The following is a 15,917-nucleotide window of genomic DNA, read 5'->3' on the forward strand; positions in this document are numbered from 1 at the left end:
TTCAGACTAAAGAATCACTTAACATATTAGATATTTTGTATTCCAGCTATATTTAGCTCTTTGGGAGTAATATGACCAATAATCAACTTAAATGAAATATTACAAGTGGGTCACTGGAGACATATAGGTGCTTCTTTACTGCTGAAGGTTTTACCATACATTTACTGTTGATTTTGTGGAAGAATCACAGAAATTTACAGCACAGTTGGAGGCCATTTGGCCAGTCATGCTTTGCTGGCTCTTTGAAAGAGCAGTTATACTTAGTCCTACATCCCCGCTTTTTGCCCATAACCCTGTAAATTCCGCATCCTCAAGTACCTGTCCAACTTTATTTTAAAATTACGTATGGAATCAGTTTTCACCACCTTTTCAGGTAGAGCGTACCAGATCCCAACAATTCTGAAAAAAAATTCTCATCTCCCCTCTAGATCTTTTGTCAATGATTTTAAATCTATCATCTGTGGTTATTGACCCACTCGCCAGAGGGAATAGTTTTTCTCTATCTACTCTATCAAAACTTCTCATCATCTATTAGGTCACCTCTTAACCTTCTCTGCTCCAAGGAGAATAGTCCCAACATCTCCATCCTCCTGGTAAACCTCCTCTGTACCTTTTCTAAGGCCCGTATATCTTTACTGAAATATGGTGCCCAGAATTATCCACAATACTCCAGCTGAGGCCAACCAGTGAATTATAAACTTCCACTTCTCCCCACAAAGATAAAACAGTGTTTGTGTGCATCCCTTTCCTAATAAGATCTGTACAATAAATAACATCCATGTTCACAAATTGAAAACATTTCACATCAAATATTTATATTACACTGGAATTTACAGTAAACTAACTAGTACAATGCACTAGTTTTGCCTACATACAAACGTGAATACCTTACCATCAGAATTATACATGACATTTTGTGCTGGGCGACTACCAGGGATTAAATTCAATTCATAATTTAATTCTAATTTGTAAGTAAAGTGGTCGTAGACACTAGAACTTTGATCTATAAAAGTATTTAACCCACACTGAACTAAAACCATATTTCCACAAACCTGTTCTACTTAGCATACAAATGAGTACTGAACATTTTGGTTGAAATACAGTATCATTTGATTGCCTGATTTCTTTTTAAAGCAAGCTATAAAAATTTGATCTTCTAGTAATTAAGTACAACACTCCAACCAAAAATGGAGGACTGACAGATTATTTTTTTAAAACAGCCTCTCAGTACATCAGTAAATTTACATGATCTGGTAGAAAAATGGGACTGCTGGTTTTACTGTACTGGGTTCCTGAGAATCACGGACACATATGGTGTATATAACTGTAGAAGCACCATAATAAAAATACATTATTTAAATGTATATGACTGGGGTACAAGAATGCAGAAACTATAACATCTTGAAGAATAAAAATGGGGTTTCTGTACATGTTTTGAAACCACAAACTCCTGGAATTAAACATATATGGAAAAATCCTATTAATTGTAATTCACCTTGACAGAATTTTTAATAGAGATCAGAAATATATTCACTATGAAACTTCTAGTACTAAGAATACTGACATCTGAATCAGTCTTTAAAGAAAACAGATTATGTAGTGTGTCCACTGTTTAATCAGATAATTCAAAATACCTTAAGCAACATTGTCCTTTGAACTGTGTTTCAAAGCCATAAGTTCCATTTGCTTCTGTGAACACTCATTTGATTTCTCCTCCTGCTTAGATTAATATGATGCATACACAATACTAAAATTGGACTGGTTCTCATTCAAAATGATTTTTTCCCTTTTTTTTCTTAGAAGAGTCAATACAGTATTACTGATTCAACATGTTCTACTTTAGATATACATCTTCAGTCTGGACACTGGCTAGCATGTTCCAAAAACCTACAGACAGAACTATGATCCAAAAAAAGGGAATCAAGTTTGTCCTCACATTCACAAAATAGTGTTCAATTTTCAAGTTGTGTTTGAAAGTCGATACATTCAGTAAGGCAGATAGGTTGTATTGAAAGCTGAGTTTTCCACAACAATCTTTAGTGATATGAAAGTAATTCTGCTATTTTTTGTAATCCACAGATGTTTCCAACAGATGGTGTTTATAAATGTATGCAGGATCTTAAATGAATTGAAACTTTGTGGATAAGACATTTGAACAGGCACTGAAAGAATAAGGGTTCATCAGAACTTCAGGAGATTGTTCGAGCGCAAAAGTACTCTACGGATTCATCTTCGGTCTGGGGACAAAAACAAAACAAAAACCTCATCAGATGAATTTCTTTTCTCCAACCATAAAGATCAGATGTTCATGTTATTTATATTCATTTCATATCAATAATTTTTGCACAGCACTTAGAAGAACTGTAAATACACATCATAAGTATCTTGCAATTAAAAAAGATCAGCATCAGCTCAAAACAGATAGTATAGAGGCTTCAGATTTTGGTGGCTTTTAACATGCATTATCAGCTTGTAATGGAACAGAGGCCAACAGAAGCTCTTGAAAATGGTGCAAATACAGTGAGCTGTGTAAGTGTAAATTAGGATAGGGTGACTTACCATTTACATAGAATTGTTCCAAAAATAATATATTACAAGTTCCATTTCTTATCTTATGTGAGTGATTTCAGTATCTCAGTGCTGTGTGCTGCAATAATTACAAAATGTGTTGTGTTGTCATCACAACAATACAACAAGGGTTGAGGAGAAAACGGAGGTAAATCAGGAAGTATTAATAAGAGAATGCCAAGCTTAGTAATTAATACATTGAAGACAGTAGTTAGAAGAAAAAGTGAAGACGAGAAGGAGTTCCAGTTCTGAGGCTCTAAGAAAGAATAAGTTAGAGTAGAGACTTTACAATGACTCATGAAGCTGGAAGGAGCTAGTGCAGGCAGGGTAAGAGATAAAATAAGAAAGGAAATGTCAAACGAACACTAATCATAGTATTGTCAATCAAATAGAGAGAGACAGGATATAATTGCTTTGGAGAGAGTACAGAAGAGATTTACAGAAGAGAGGTTCCAGGGATGAGGGATTACAGTTACGTGGATAGACTGGAGAAGCTGGGATTGTTCCTTAGAGCAGAGAAGGCCAAGAGGAGGTTTGATAGAGGTGTTTAAATTCATGATGGATTTAGATAGAGTAGATAAAGAGAAACTGTTTCCAATGGCTGATGCATCAATAACAAGAGGGCAGAGGACCAGCAAAAGAACCAGAGGCGACATGAGGAAAAACTTTTTTAGGTAACGAGTGGTCAGGATTTGAAATGTACTGCTCAGGGTCGTAGATACAGACTCAACACTAGCCTTCTAAAGGGAATTGGATAAATACTTGAAGGAGAAAAAAACTGCAAGAAAATGTGGAAAGAGCAGGGGAGTGGGATTAACTGGACTGTTCTTCGAAAGAGCCAGAAAAGACTTGATGGGCCGAATGGCCTCCTTCTGTGCTGTACTATTCTACGATTCTATGAATTGTGTGGGAGGAGGCTGAATGTGAAGGGGCGATGATTGCCTATAACATTGCTAACCTTTCATTTCATTTTGTCCAAGACTGAAAGATATTAAAAATACCTCTCTAGATATGGACGTAATAGGGCTTTATAGATAAGTTAAAGTTATTGTGGGGAAAACAAGTAGAGAAAACTGACCTTCCCCAAGGAAGCTGTAGCAACAGAGGAGATGTACTATTTCCATCTGAGTTAAGTGGTGCAAAAATGTCAATAGGTGGAGAACTAAAGGTGACGAAATCAAAGATGACTAGACAACAACTTGCATTATATAGCCCCTTTAACGTAGTAAAATGTCCAAAGGTGTTCCACAGCAGTGATGTCAAATAAAACCGAGCCACATAAGGAGATACTAGGACAGGAGCTTGGTCACAGAAGTAGGTTTTAGGAGCGTCTTGAAGGAGGAGAGGCGGAGAGGTTTAGGGAGGGAATTCCAGAGTTTAGGGCCTAGGCAGCTGAAAGCACAACCACATATGGTAGAGCAATTAAAATCAGAGATGCCCAAGAGGCCAGAATTGGAGGAGTGCAGATAGCTCAGGAGGTGTAGGGCTGGTGGAGGTTACAAAGATATGGAGGGGCAAAGCCATGGAGAGATTTGAAAACAAGGACGAGAATTTTTAAATCAAGGCGTTGCAAACGTAGGTCAGAGAAGGCAGAGGTGGTGGGCAACATTTCCTTTAATTTTTTTGGGTGCGCGGCCCATTAAAAATACCGGGCATGTGCGTTTTTTTTCTATTTAAAAGCTGGTGAGCCGGCTGTATGTGAATTCCAGAGCGCTGCGCTGCTTAAAGAGAATGTTGGTACTGGATGAATGAGTCTTGGTGCAAGTTAGGATATGGTAATAGAGTTTTGGATGAGCTCACGTTTGAGAAGAGTGCTAGATGGGAAGTTGGCCAGGAGAGCATTGGAATAGTTGAGTTTAGAGGTAACAAAGGCATGAGTGAGGGCTTCAGCAGCAGGTGAACTGAGGCATAGCTCAGCAGACTTTCAAGAAACTTGAAGAAACAGTAAACTAGAATGAAGGGATTGAAAGATTTTTATTGTCCTATTGAAGGGCATTGAGGAAATCAAGATGTTATGATTTAGTCACTACACTCCAAGAGGGCTGGGGTTTGTGTGCACCGAGGATATTTGATCTGAAGGAGGTTGACTAATGTTGCGTGGAATTATCAGCAAATGCGTGGATAGGTTAATTGATATGAAGTATGGTATAATAAATATACAACAATGCTAGTGTATTTCTTTAATAGCTGTAATATATTCATAATATCCCAAAACACTGACCAGAATTCCAGCTGGCTTAAAATATAATTACTTTTAAAATGACATATTCATCATCGTTTAAATCTGACTACACTAAAGAACATCAGAGAAGGGTGCAATCCACAGCTGTCTAACAGTATTGTCATTTTAAAATGCAGCTTCACGTCTGCACAAATATGTCGAAGAAAGCAAGTTCAAAAACATCAATATGCATTCAACCAGGAGATTAAAGGCTAGCTGTACTTAAAGTACATAAATCACCAGGAGGGGATGGGATGTGATGCATCATAGGATGCTGCGGGAATTGAGGGCGGAAATCGCGGAGGTACTAGCCATAGATATGGGGGTAGTGCCAGAGGACTGGAGAGTTGCAAATGTTACACCATTGTTCAAGAAAGGGTGTAAAAATAAACCCAGCAACTACAGGCCAGTCAATTTAACCTCGGTAGTAGGGAAGCTTTTAGAAACAGTAATCAGGGACAAAGTTAACAGTCACTTGGATAGGGGTGGATTAATTAAGGAAAGCCAGCATGGATTTGCTACAGGCAAGTCGTGTTTAATCAACTTGATAAAGTTTTTTGATGAGGTAACAGAGAAGGTTGATGAAGGTAATGCAGTTGACGTAGTGTACATTGATTTCCAAAAGGCATTCGACAAATAATAATAAACCTACTAGCAAAATTGAAGCCTATGGAATAAAAGGGACAGCGGCAGCCTGGATACGAAATTGGCGAAGTGACAGGAAAGAGAGAGTAGTGGTGAACAGTTGTTTTTCAGACTGGAGGTGGTGTTCCCTCGGGGTCGATTCTGGGACCACTGCTTTTCTTGATATATACTAATGACTTGGACATGGGTGTACAAAGCATAATTTCAAAATTTGCATATGACACAAAACTTGGAAGTATAGTGAACAGTGAGGAGAAAAGTGATAGACTTCAGGAAGACTGACAGGCTGGTGAAATTGACGGACACGTGGCAGATGAAATTTAATGTAGAAAAGTGTGAAGTGATATATTTTGATAGAAAGAATGAGGAGGACATATAAACTAAATGGTACCATCATAAAGAGGCGCACGAACAGAGACCCGTTGAAGGTGGCAGGGAAGGTTGAGACAGCAGTTAAAAAGGCTTACGGGATCCTGGACTTCATAAATATATAGAGTACAAAAGTATGAAAAGTATGATGAACCTGTATAAAACACTGGTTCGGCCCCAAATGGAGTATTGTGTCCAATTCTGGGCACCACACTTTAGGAAGGATGTGAAGGCCTTAGAGAGGGTGCAGAAAAGATTTACGAGAATGATTCCAGGAATGAAGGACTTCAGTTACGTGGATAGACTGGAGAGGCTGGGGCTGTTCTTCTTGGAGCAGAGGAGATTTGATAGAGGTGTTCAAAATCATGAGTGGTCTGGACAGAGAAAATAGAGAGAAACTGTTCCCATTGGCAGAAGGGTCGAGAACCAGAGGACACAATAAGGTGATTGGCAAACGAACCAAAGACGACATAAGAAAAAACTTTTTTATGCAGCGAGTGGTTAAGATCTGAATGCACTGCCTGAAAGTATGGTGGAGGCAGACTCAATTTTATCTTTCAAAAGAGAGTTGGATAAGTATCTGAAGGAAAACAAATTGCAGGGCTACAGGGAAAGGGCATAGGAGTAGGAGTAGCTGAGAGTCGGCACGGGCTCAATGGGCCGAATGGCCTTCTTCCGTGCTGTAACCATTCTATGATTTTTAGTTTTAAGGTAGATGGGGCTAATCTGCCCGAGGTAATCTATGGTTACATATCTTTCATGGTTACGCAATGTGGGTTTTTGCACAGAAAATGTAATGGATTTTCATACATGCAGCTAGTTACCAATCTTCCAAATGGTAAATCCCCATTAACACACAACAGTATGATCTTATACCTGTTCTTCATGAACAACAATTAGTTCCTTCCTCCTGAGAAACACCATGCATAGGAATCAGGCTTTCACATTGCTCGCTGTCCTCTGGAGTTCTGAAAGAGGTTATACTAATTTATTCATTAGTTGATTACTCCTTGTGGAACAGACTATGAGAAAGACATTTGAAATTCTGTTTGTTAAAAAGAATCTCCAAAGCAAATGATAAAGTACAGCATTTGCTTGTCATGACAACACAGCAGTGATGAAATAAAAATTGACGTTTCGTTCTATGGTATGTATATAAAGAAAATAAAGTAAATCTTTAGGCATTAAAATACACCTTTATATACTCCTTAGTTTCAGGTTATGATTAGTGATGGGGCATTTGTTTATGAAGATAACTGTATAACTATTGTAAATTTAAATTTATTAAAGGGGAAATACATTTTACTGAATTGCCCCACAAGTCTAAATGCTAAAAGAAGAAAACTATATTTATTGGTATCTTAGTCACCCTATGTTATACTTTAGAACAGTTATTTAGAAACAGATGTCCAGTACAGAACTACTGCCTTCTTTGTCATTATGAGTTTTTTTTCTGTTGACATCATCGTGAAGTGGCAGCTCTGTCTAAAATTTGATGGCCCATTCTGGAGTATGCCTGCTTCTATGCTGCCTCTAACCAGCAGTTCTAAGCATAAAAGTGAGCAACATATGTAACTAAGTATACAGTTGTCTCTAAGATATTTAGGATTTTTCACAATTCCTTTTAATTCTCTTTCTTTTGAAGGCATCGACCTTTACTGGGGTATGCTTCCCCTGGCACTGGCAGCTCTCGAACATTTCTTCATGTCTGAGCCGAGATAGTGAGTGTCAATAAACCCAATTACCCAACGTCCACATGCACGTTACAAGGTCACTGGATAGCACTATGGAGAAAGAGCCCTTTGCTGGCTAGTTTATTCTCTCTCTATTCCAGGCCGATTGTAGCACCCAGTTGCTACTCTAGATAAATCAATTAAGGTTGCCAACTCTTGAGTGACTTATTCCTGGAGTTTAAGCACCTGACTTCCCACACTAATTAGAAAGTGAACAGACTCTATTACCTGATTGGCTGACTCTTGATGGTTAGTTTAAACTCCAATATTTTTATAACTAATAAATTAAAGCCATTTTTTAAAAAATTAGTATTTTTTCAATAATGCTTGCCCTGGATGCTTACAGCAGTGTCCTGGAGAGTAATCTACAATTCCTGCAGACTCCAGGACAATCCTGAAGGGTTGGAAACCAATGTTCCGGCTAAGCTGTGCAGGCAGCCTTCTGCAAGGTTCTGCGCAGGCCGCTCACTGGCTTTTACATTGTAAGTACTGCAGAAATTTAAAAGAAACAGGCTGCGCAGAACAATTTTATTTGATGATTTAATCTAAATATAATTACATTTTAAAGGCTCTTCCATGTATCCTTTCAAGGACTTTGCTAACAGAAGTAGAAAAATAAACACTTTCAGCAACATTTTTACTTTAGAAGAGACAATTTACATTTTTTTTTAAGTTCAAAATCATGCTGAAAATAGACCAAATACATTTACAGCAATGGTAACAAATCCTCTGGCTGATATATAACCCTAACCCTTTATTGATTTATTTAACAAACTGAATACATATAAAATTGTTCAATTACTGTTTGGAAGGAAAGAATGTTATTACAGATCTAGGTGCAAGCGCTTAATCGCAACACTTAACCTTAGTTATATTTTCCTTCGACGATCTAAACATAACATTTTATTAAACAACACTTCCTTAATCCACTTCGGAGCAACGTGCAGTTTAATAACTGCATTGCCAGTTATATTATTTAGAAAAGTAAAACTATTCACACTCCCATCTGGAGACACAGGACTTCACACATTTTTCTTCATCTAGAGGATGGTCTAGATGTATGATTTCACTATGATTTCCACTGTCTTTTTAGTTTGCAGAAGAGTAATTAATACAGCAAGCGAACTATCTCATTTTGTTTTTCCAACTCCCAGTAAAAAAAACACCACCTAGCTGAAAATAGTTTAGTATTATCTCAAATATGAAAACTATCAGGCAGCCTGAAGACAAGAACCAGGATATACCTGACTGACACGTGACTTTTTCTTTTAAATTTAAAGGTGAAATGAGACGAAGGTATGTACACAATTATGGACTATTTACTGAAAATTTCCAGATTTGTTAGGCAGTTTAAATCAGGAAATTAGAAGTACATGTAACAAGGGTAACACAGTAATCATGGAGGACTTTAATCTACATATAGACTGGGCAAACCAAATATACAGTAATAGTGTAGAGGACGAATTCATGAAATATATACAAAATGGTTTTCTAGATCAGTATGCTGAGGAACCAACTAGGGAACAGGATATTTTAGATCTAGAATAAGAACATAAGAAATAGGAACAGGAGTAGGCCATATGGCCCCTCGAGCCTGCTTAGCCATTCAATAAGATCATGGCTGATCTGATCATGGACTCAGCTCCACTTCCCTGCCCGTTCCCTATAACCCCTTATCGATTAAGAAACCATCTATTTCTGTCTTAAATTTATTCAATGTCCCAGCTTCCTCAGCGAATTCCACAGATTCACAAACCGCTGAGAAGAAAAAAATGTTCCTCATCTCTGTTTTAAATGGGTGGCCCCTTATTCTAAGATCGTGCCCTCTAGTTCACGTCTCCCCCATCAGTTGGCAACCAGTAACTAGTGGCGCGCCGCAGGGATCAGTGCTGGGACCCCCAACTATTTACAATCTATATAAATGACTTGGAAGAAGGGACTGATTGTAACGTAGCCAAGTTTGCTGACGATACAAAGATGGGAGGAAAAGCAATGAGTGAGGAGGACACAAAAAATCTGCAAAAGGACATAGACAGGCTAAGTGAGTGGGCAAAAATTTGGCAGATGGAGTATAATGTTGGAAAGTGTCAGAAACATCCTCTCTGCATCCACCCTGTCAAGCCCCCTCATAATCTTATACGTTTCGATAAGATCACCTCTCATTCTTCTGAATTCCAATGAGTAGACGCCCAACCTACTCAACCTTTCCTCATAAGTCAACCCCTCATCCCCGGAATCAACCTCGTGAACCTTCTCTGAACTGCCTCCAAAGCAAGTATATCCCTTCGTAAATATGGAAACCAAAACTGCGACCAGATCAGTCATGATCTTGTTGAATGGCGGAGCAGGCTCGAGGGGCTGGATGGCCTACTCCTGTTCCTAATTCTTATGTTCTTATATGTTCTTATTCCAGATGTGGCCTCACCAATACCTTATATAGCTGTAGTAAGATTTCCGTGCTTTTATACTGCATCTCCTTTGCAATAAAGGCCAAGATACCATTGGCTTTCCTGATCACTTGCTGTACCTGCATACTATCTTCTGTGTTTCATGCACAAGTACTCCCAGGTCCCACTGTACTGCGGCACTTTGCAATCTTTCTCCATTTAAATAATAACTTGCTCTTTCATTTTTTCTGCCAAAGTGCATGACTTCACACTTTCCAACATTATACACCATCTGCCAATTTTTTGCCCACTCACTTAGTCTGTCTATGTCCTTTTGCAGATTTTTTGTGTCCTCCTCACACATTGCTTTTCCTCCCATCTTTGTATCATCAGCAAACTTGGCTACGTTACAATCAGTCCCTTCTTCCAAGTCGTTTATATAGATTGTAAATAGTTGGGGTCCCAGCACTGATCCCTGCAGCACACCACTAGTTACTGGTTGCCAACCAGAGAATGAACCATTTATCTCGACTCTCTGTTCTCTGTTAGTTAGCCAATCCGCTATCCATGCTAATATATTACCCCCAACCCCATGAACTTTTATCTTGTGCAGTAACCTTTTTTGTGGCATTTTGTCAAATGCCTTCTGGAAGTCCAAATACACCACATCCACTGGTTCCCCTTTATCCACCCTGTTCGTTACAGCCTCAAAGAGTTCCAGCAAATTTGTCAAACATGACTTCCCCTTCATAAATCCATGCTGACTCTGCCTGACCGAATTTTGCTTTTCCAAATGTCCTGCTTCTGCTTCTTTAATAATGGACTCCAACATTTTCCCAACCACAGATGTTAGGCTAACTGGTCTATAGTTTCCTGCTTTTTGTTTGCCTCCTTTTTAAAATAGGGGCGTTACATTTGCAGTTTTCCAATCTGCAGGATTGTGCAATGAGAAAGGGTTAATTAATAACCTTGCAGTTAAGGGGCATTTAGGGAAGAGTGATCATAATATGATCGTATTTTATACTGAGTTTGAAAGTGATTTAGTTAAATCCGAAACTAGGGTCTTAAAAGTAAACAAAGCAAACTGCGTAGGTATGAGGGGCGAGTTGGCGAAGGTAGATTGGGAAACTACATTAAAAGGTGTGACATTCGACAAGCAATTAAAGAATTAATACATCAATTATAACAAACAAAGATTCCTTTAAGGCACAAAAACCTCATAGGAAAAGTGGCCCAACTGTGGCTCACAAGAAAAGTTAACGATAGTATTAGAGTAAAGGAAGAGGCTTATAACATTGTCAAAATGTGCAGCAAGCCGGAGGATTGGGAGGATTTTAGAATTCAGCAAAGGATGTCCAAGAAATTGATAAAGGGAAAATAGAATATAAGAGTAAACTAGCGTGAGACATAAAAACAGATGGTAAAAGCTTCTATAGGTATGTAAAAAGGAAAAGATTAGCAAAAGTAAATGTGAGTCCCTTACAGGCTGAGACAGGAGGATTTATGGCCCCAAGTTTCGGCCCGCGCCGAAAACGGCGCACCTCCGAGCTGGACGCCTGTTCTTTGCGCCTAAAAGTGCGCTAGAAAAAAATTCGATATTCTCCGGCTCCTCGGAGCTCGATTTCAGCTTGGCGCTGTGCGCTCTTCACAGCGGGGGGGCGGAGCCAACCACTCGCGCTGATTCTGTAAGTAGTCGGGGGGAGGGTCCAATTTAAATGAGCCAACATGGTGCCCGCAACCCTGCGCATGCGCGTTGGAGCGTGCACGCACGCGCAGTGTCAAACAAACATTGGCACTCGACCATTTTTAAAATGACTCGGCTGCCGTCGAGCCACTGACGCCGCTCCTATCCCATGGCCGAATGGCCTCAGCCCCGTTGAAAAGCTGCGTGCGTCTGGTGTTGATCCTTCAACTGCCGGCCAGCCACTGACGCCGCTCCTATCCCATGGCCGAATGGCCTCAGCCCCCTTGAAAAGCTGCGTGCGTCCGGTGTTAATCCTTCAGCTGCCGGCCAGCCACTGACGCCGCTCCTATCCCATGGCCGAATGGCCTCAGCCCCCTTGAAAAGCTGCGTGCGTCCGGTGTTAATCCTTCAGCTGCCGGCCAGCCACTGACGCCGCTCCTATCCCATGGCCGAATGGCCTCAACCCCCTTGAAAAGCTGCGTGCCTCCGGTGTTGATCCTTCGGCTGCCGGCCAGCCACTAACAGAATGATGGCCTGCCTGCAGTACAGCAGCTCAGCTCGAAGGCTGCTTGCTGCCGCTGTTGGGGCTGCCGTCGAGACACTGACACCATACCCCTGCCTGTCTCCAACATGAAAGGCCTGCCTGAAGCACAGCAGCTCAAAGGCTGCTGCTGTTTCACACAGGTAGGAACATGGTTTATTTAATCTTTTCTTTGCTTATAAATTTTTATTCAGGTTGGATTTATTTGTATAATATTTGTATAAGTATAACTAAGGATTGATTGTAGAATTTCCCCCCCCTCCCCCACCTCGTTCCCTACGCCTAATTTGTAACCGACGTCTGATTTTCTAAAGTGTAGACAAGGTTTTTTCGAGCGTACAAAAATCTTCACTTACTCCATTCTAAGTTAGTTTGGAGTAAGTTTTTACTGCCGAAACTTTGAAAACAGGCGTAAGTGGCTGGACACGCCCCCTGTTGAAAAAAAAATTCTGTTCCAAAGTGAAACTGTTCTAACTGACTAGAACTGGAGCAAACTAAATGCCGAGAATTTGAATTTCTAAGATACTCTGTTCTACACCAGTTGCTCCAAAAAAAAAGAGTTTTTTGAGGTTGTAACTAGTAGAATAGATAAGAGGGAAACCAGTGGATATGGTGTATTTGGATTTTCAGAAGGCATTCAATAAGGTGCCACACGAGGTTATTGAACAAAATTAATGCTCATGGGGTTGGGGGTGATATACTAGCATGGATTGAGGATTGGTTAAGGGACAGAAAACTGACAGTAGGAATAAACAGGTCATTTTTGGGTTGGCAGGCTGTAGTAGGGTGCTGCAAGGATTGTGCTTGGGCTCCAGTTATTCACAATCTATATCTATGATTTGGATAAGGGGAACAAATGTAATATATCCAAGTTTGCTAAGTGGGAATGTAAGTTGTGAGGAGAATGCAATTAGGCTTCAAGGGGATATAGATAGGTTAAGTGAATGGGCAAGAACATGGCAAATGGAATATTATGTGGAAAAATTGAAGTATTCACTTTAATAGGAAAAATAGAAGAGCAGAGTATTTTTTAAATGGTGAGAGATTGGGAAATGTTGTGTTCAGAGAGACCTGGGTGTCCTTATACATGAATCACTGAAAGTTAACATGCAGGTATATCAACCAATTAAGAAAGCAAATGGTATGTTGGTCTTTATTACAAGAGGATTTGAATACAAGAGTAAAGGCATCTTATTGCAATTATATAGGGCCCTGGTGAGATTGCACCTGGAGTATTATTATATACAGTTTTGTTCTCCTTACCCAAGGAAGGATATACTTGCCACAGAGGGAGTGCAACGAAGGCTCAACAGATTGATTCTTGGGATGGGGGAATTGTCCTATGAGGAGAGATTGAGCAGACTAGGTCTATATTCTCTAGAGTTTAGAAGAATGAGAGGTGATCTCATTGAAACATACAAAATTATTACAGGACTTGATAGGGTAGATGCAGTGAAGATGTTTCCTCTGGTTGGGGAGTCTAGAACCAAGGGTCACAGTCTCAGAATAAAGGGTCGGCCATTTAGGATTGAGATGAGGAGAAACTTCTTCACTCAGAGAGTGGTGAATCTTTGGAATTCACTAACCCAGAGGGCTGTGGAGGCTCAGTCATTGAGTATATTCAAGACAGAGATCGATAGATTGTTGGATATTAAGGGAATCAAGGGATATGGGGATAGTGCAGGAAAGTGGAATTGAGGTCGAAGATCAGCCATGATCTTACTGAATGTCAGAGCAGGCTCGAGGGGCCCAATGGCCTACTCCTGCACTTAATGCTTACGTTCTTAACATGACTAATCAGGGAAGCATCTCAAGTGCTTCTGATTATAAAAGAATAATTATAACGGGATGGGATGATGCTGTGGATTAGACAATGGGTGTTAATCTTCCAGGCTTGGATTCAAATTTCATAAGAATTTCCACTGTCTGCTGGCTGTAAGGGCCCAAAATGAAATGAGGTTGAGCAGTCACAATCCAGTATCGACTGATTGTGAAGATAACTGCTGAGCCTGGATCTTATTTAACAGCAGTTGAAGCATCATAGTGGGTGCAGCATAACTGAATTTAAAATCGCAAAAGTTTACAGCACAGAAAAATGCCCTTCGGTCCATCGTGTCTGTGCTATTTGCTCAAGCAATCACAACTCAATTCCACTTCCTTGTACAGTCCTGTACGTGCCTCTGCTTCAAATATATATCCAATTTACCCTTAGAAAATGCAGTGCCGTCTGTATCACCACTCTCTCTGGCAAAGCACGCTATGCTCCAAAAACACTGAGTAAAGTGATTTCTCCAAACTTATCGCTCTCCTGGTAGTACAGGTACGACCTCCCAAATCCGGGGTTCCAAAATCCGGACATCGTGCAGATCGGTGGAGGGGTCGTCCGAAATCCGGCCATTTTTTTCACAACAGTAAATAATCGCCCCCACAAGCACAAACACACATACACCCCCAAAAAATTGCAAAAAACAAGAAATAAATAATCACAAAACATTCATAAGACACTTAACTATCAAACTGCTGCAAAAGAATTATACAATAAAAACTTTAACTTACCTTTTTTGCAGGTCTTCATACCTACCGCTGTCCCAAGGGCTGCAACGCAGGTTTGTCACAGGCGTTTCTTTTCTTACTAACTGCGGGTCACCGCTGAGTCAAACAGGTTTACGGATTCGGGATGTTGGATTTCGTCTCCGAAATCTGGAAATACCTAAACCTCGGCCCAGGCGTTTCCGGATTCGAGATGTCGGAAATACGTTCCAAAATCCAGAACGTCCTCGGTCCCGAGGTTTCCGGATTTGGGAGGTTGTACCTGTAGCATGAAGTGAATTTTAAATAGTTCCCGGGGTACAAATTGCTCCCCGCCCGAAATGGGACGCTCCCACCCTGTAAGGTGGTGTTTAACCGCAGCTGCGGTTCAGGTTGACTCTTTGGTTTTTTTTGGTCCGGAAGTCAGACATAATGGAGGGGCAAAAACACGGCGGTGACAGCAACTGAGGGGCGGAAGTTGGGTGCGGTGCGGAGTCACCGCCGCGATGATGTCATCACGGCGCCGTGTCATCACAGCTCTCCCCTTCACTTAAAGGGGAGAGCCTCTGCGCTTTTAAAACTTTGGGCCACTGAACCACCAGGGAGGGCTTTGGCCGGGCCAGCGGTCTAGCACCCAAGAGGAGATGCCAATCCGGGGGCAAATTTGTTGGGCCGACCTGGCAGTCAGCCAACAAAAAAAAATGGCAGCAGTGGCAGTAGGCCCTTCTCTTTAAGGAAAGCTGCACTGCCGCTGTAGAAGGCCACAGGTTCACTGGATCACCGGGTGAAAGTTTGTTTTGGCACCGGCAGGCGGGCCGAAGATCTTCGGAATAAAATGTCGCCGTTGGGAGGGGTTAGATTGGTGGTGCGCACGATGATGTCGTGCATACCGCGGATTGGCAGTAGCGGAGCGGTAAGGGGGGAGGGGGGAAATCGGGGCACCGCCAGGAAAACTCAGGAGGGCAATTAGGCTAGCAGTGGCTATTCCACCAAAAGTCGGCGGCCACTCCACACCGCAGCGTGGCTGCTGATTTTGGTGGTAACAGGCCTTAAGGAAAGGGGCAATTTCGGCCCCCCAAGTCTCTCAAGAACATTGTAACTTCATTTTTAATTGTTAATAAAAAGCATATTTGTTGACTTTTTATTACCATTAACAGCTAAAATATGTATAAATACAAAGACTAGTGTAACAGTATAACTTAGCCTTTCTGGCTCCACATTGCTCTAAGCAAGTTCCAAT

General features: G+C 40.8%; 1 protein-coding gene across 14 annotated transcripts in view; it reads right to left on the minus strand.

Moving 5' to 3' along the window:
- Positions 1-794: 794 nt before the first annotated feature.
- The window catches only part of LOC139259755 (solute carrier family 35 member F5-like), a 205,733-nt gene continuing 190,610 nt past the window's right edge, over positions 795-15,917 (minus strand). For 11 of the 14 annotated variants that reach the window (XM_070875446.1, XM_070875454.1, XM_070875451.1 and 8 more), the window contains 2 exons: positions 6,680-6,786; positions 795-2,237 (listed from right to left, as the gene is read on the minus strand). In XM_070875446.1, the coding sequence (XP_070731547.1) occupies positions 6,687-6,786 (100 nt within the window). In that variant the 3' untranslated portion in view covers positions 795-2,237; positions 6,680-6,686. The remainder of the gene's footprint in view (positions 2,238-6,679; positions 6,787-15,917) is intronic. The other 3 variants (XM_070875455.1, XM_070875453.1, XM_070875447.1) reach the window with 1 other exon arrangement.

This window comes from Pristiophorus japonicus, chromosome 3, assembly GCF_044704955.1.
Source record: "Pristiophorus japonicus isolate sPriJap1 chromosome 3, sPriJap1.hap1, whole genome shotgun sequence".
In the NCBI taxonomy this organism is placed as follows: domain Eukaryota; kingdom Metazoa; phylum Chordata; class Chondrichthyes; family Pristiophoridae; genus Pristiophorus; species Pristiophorus japonicus.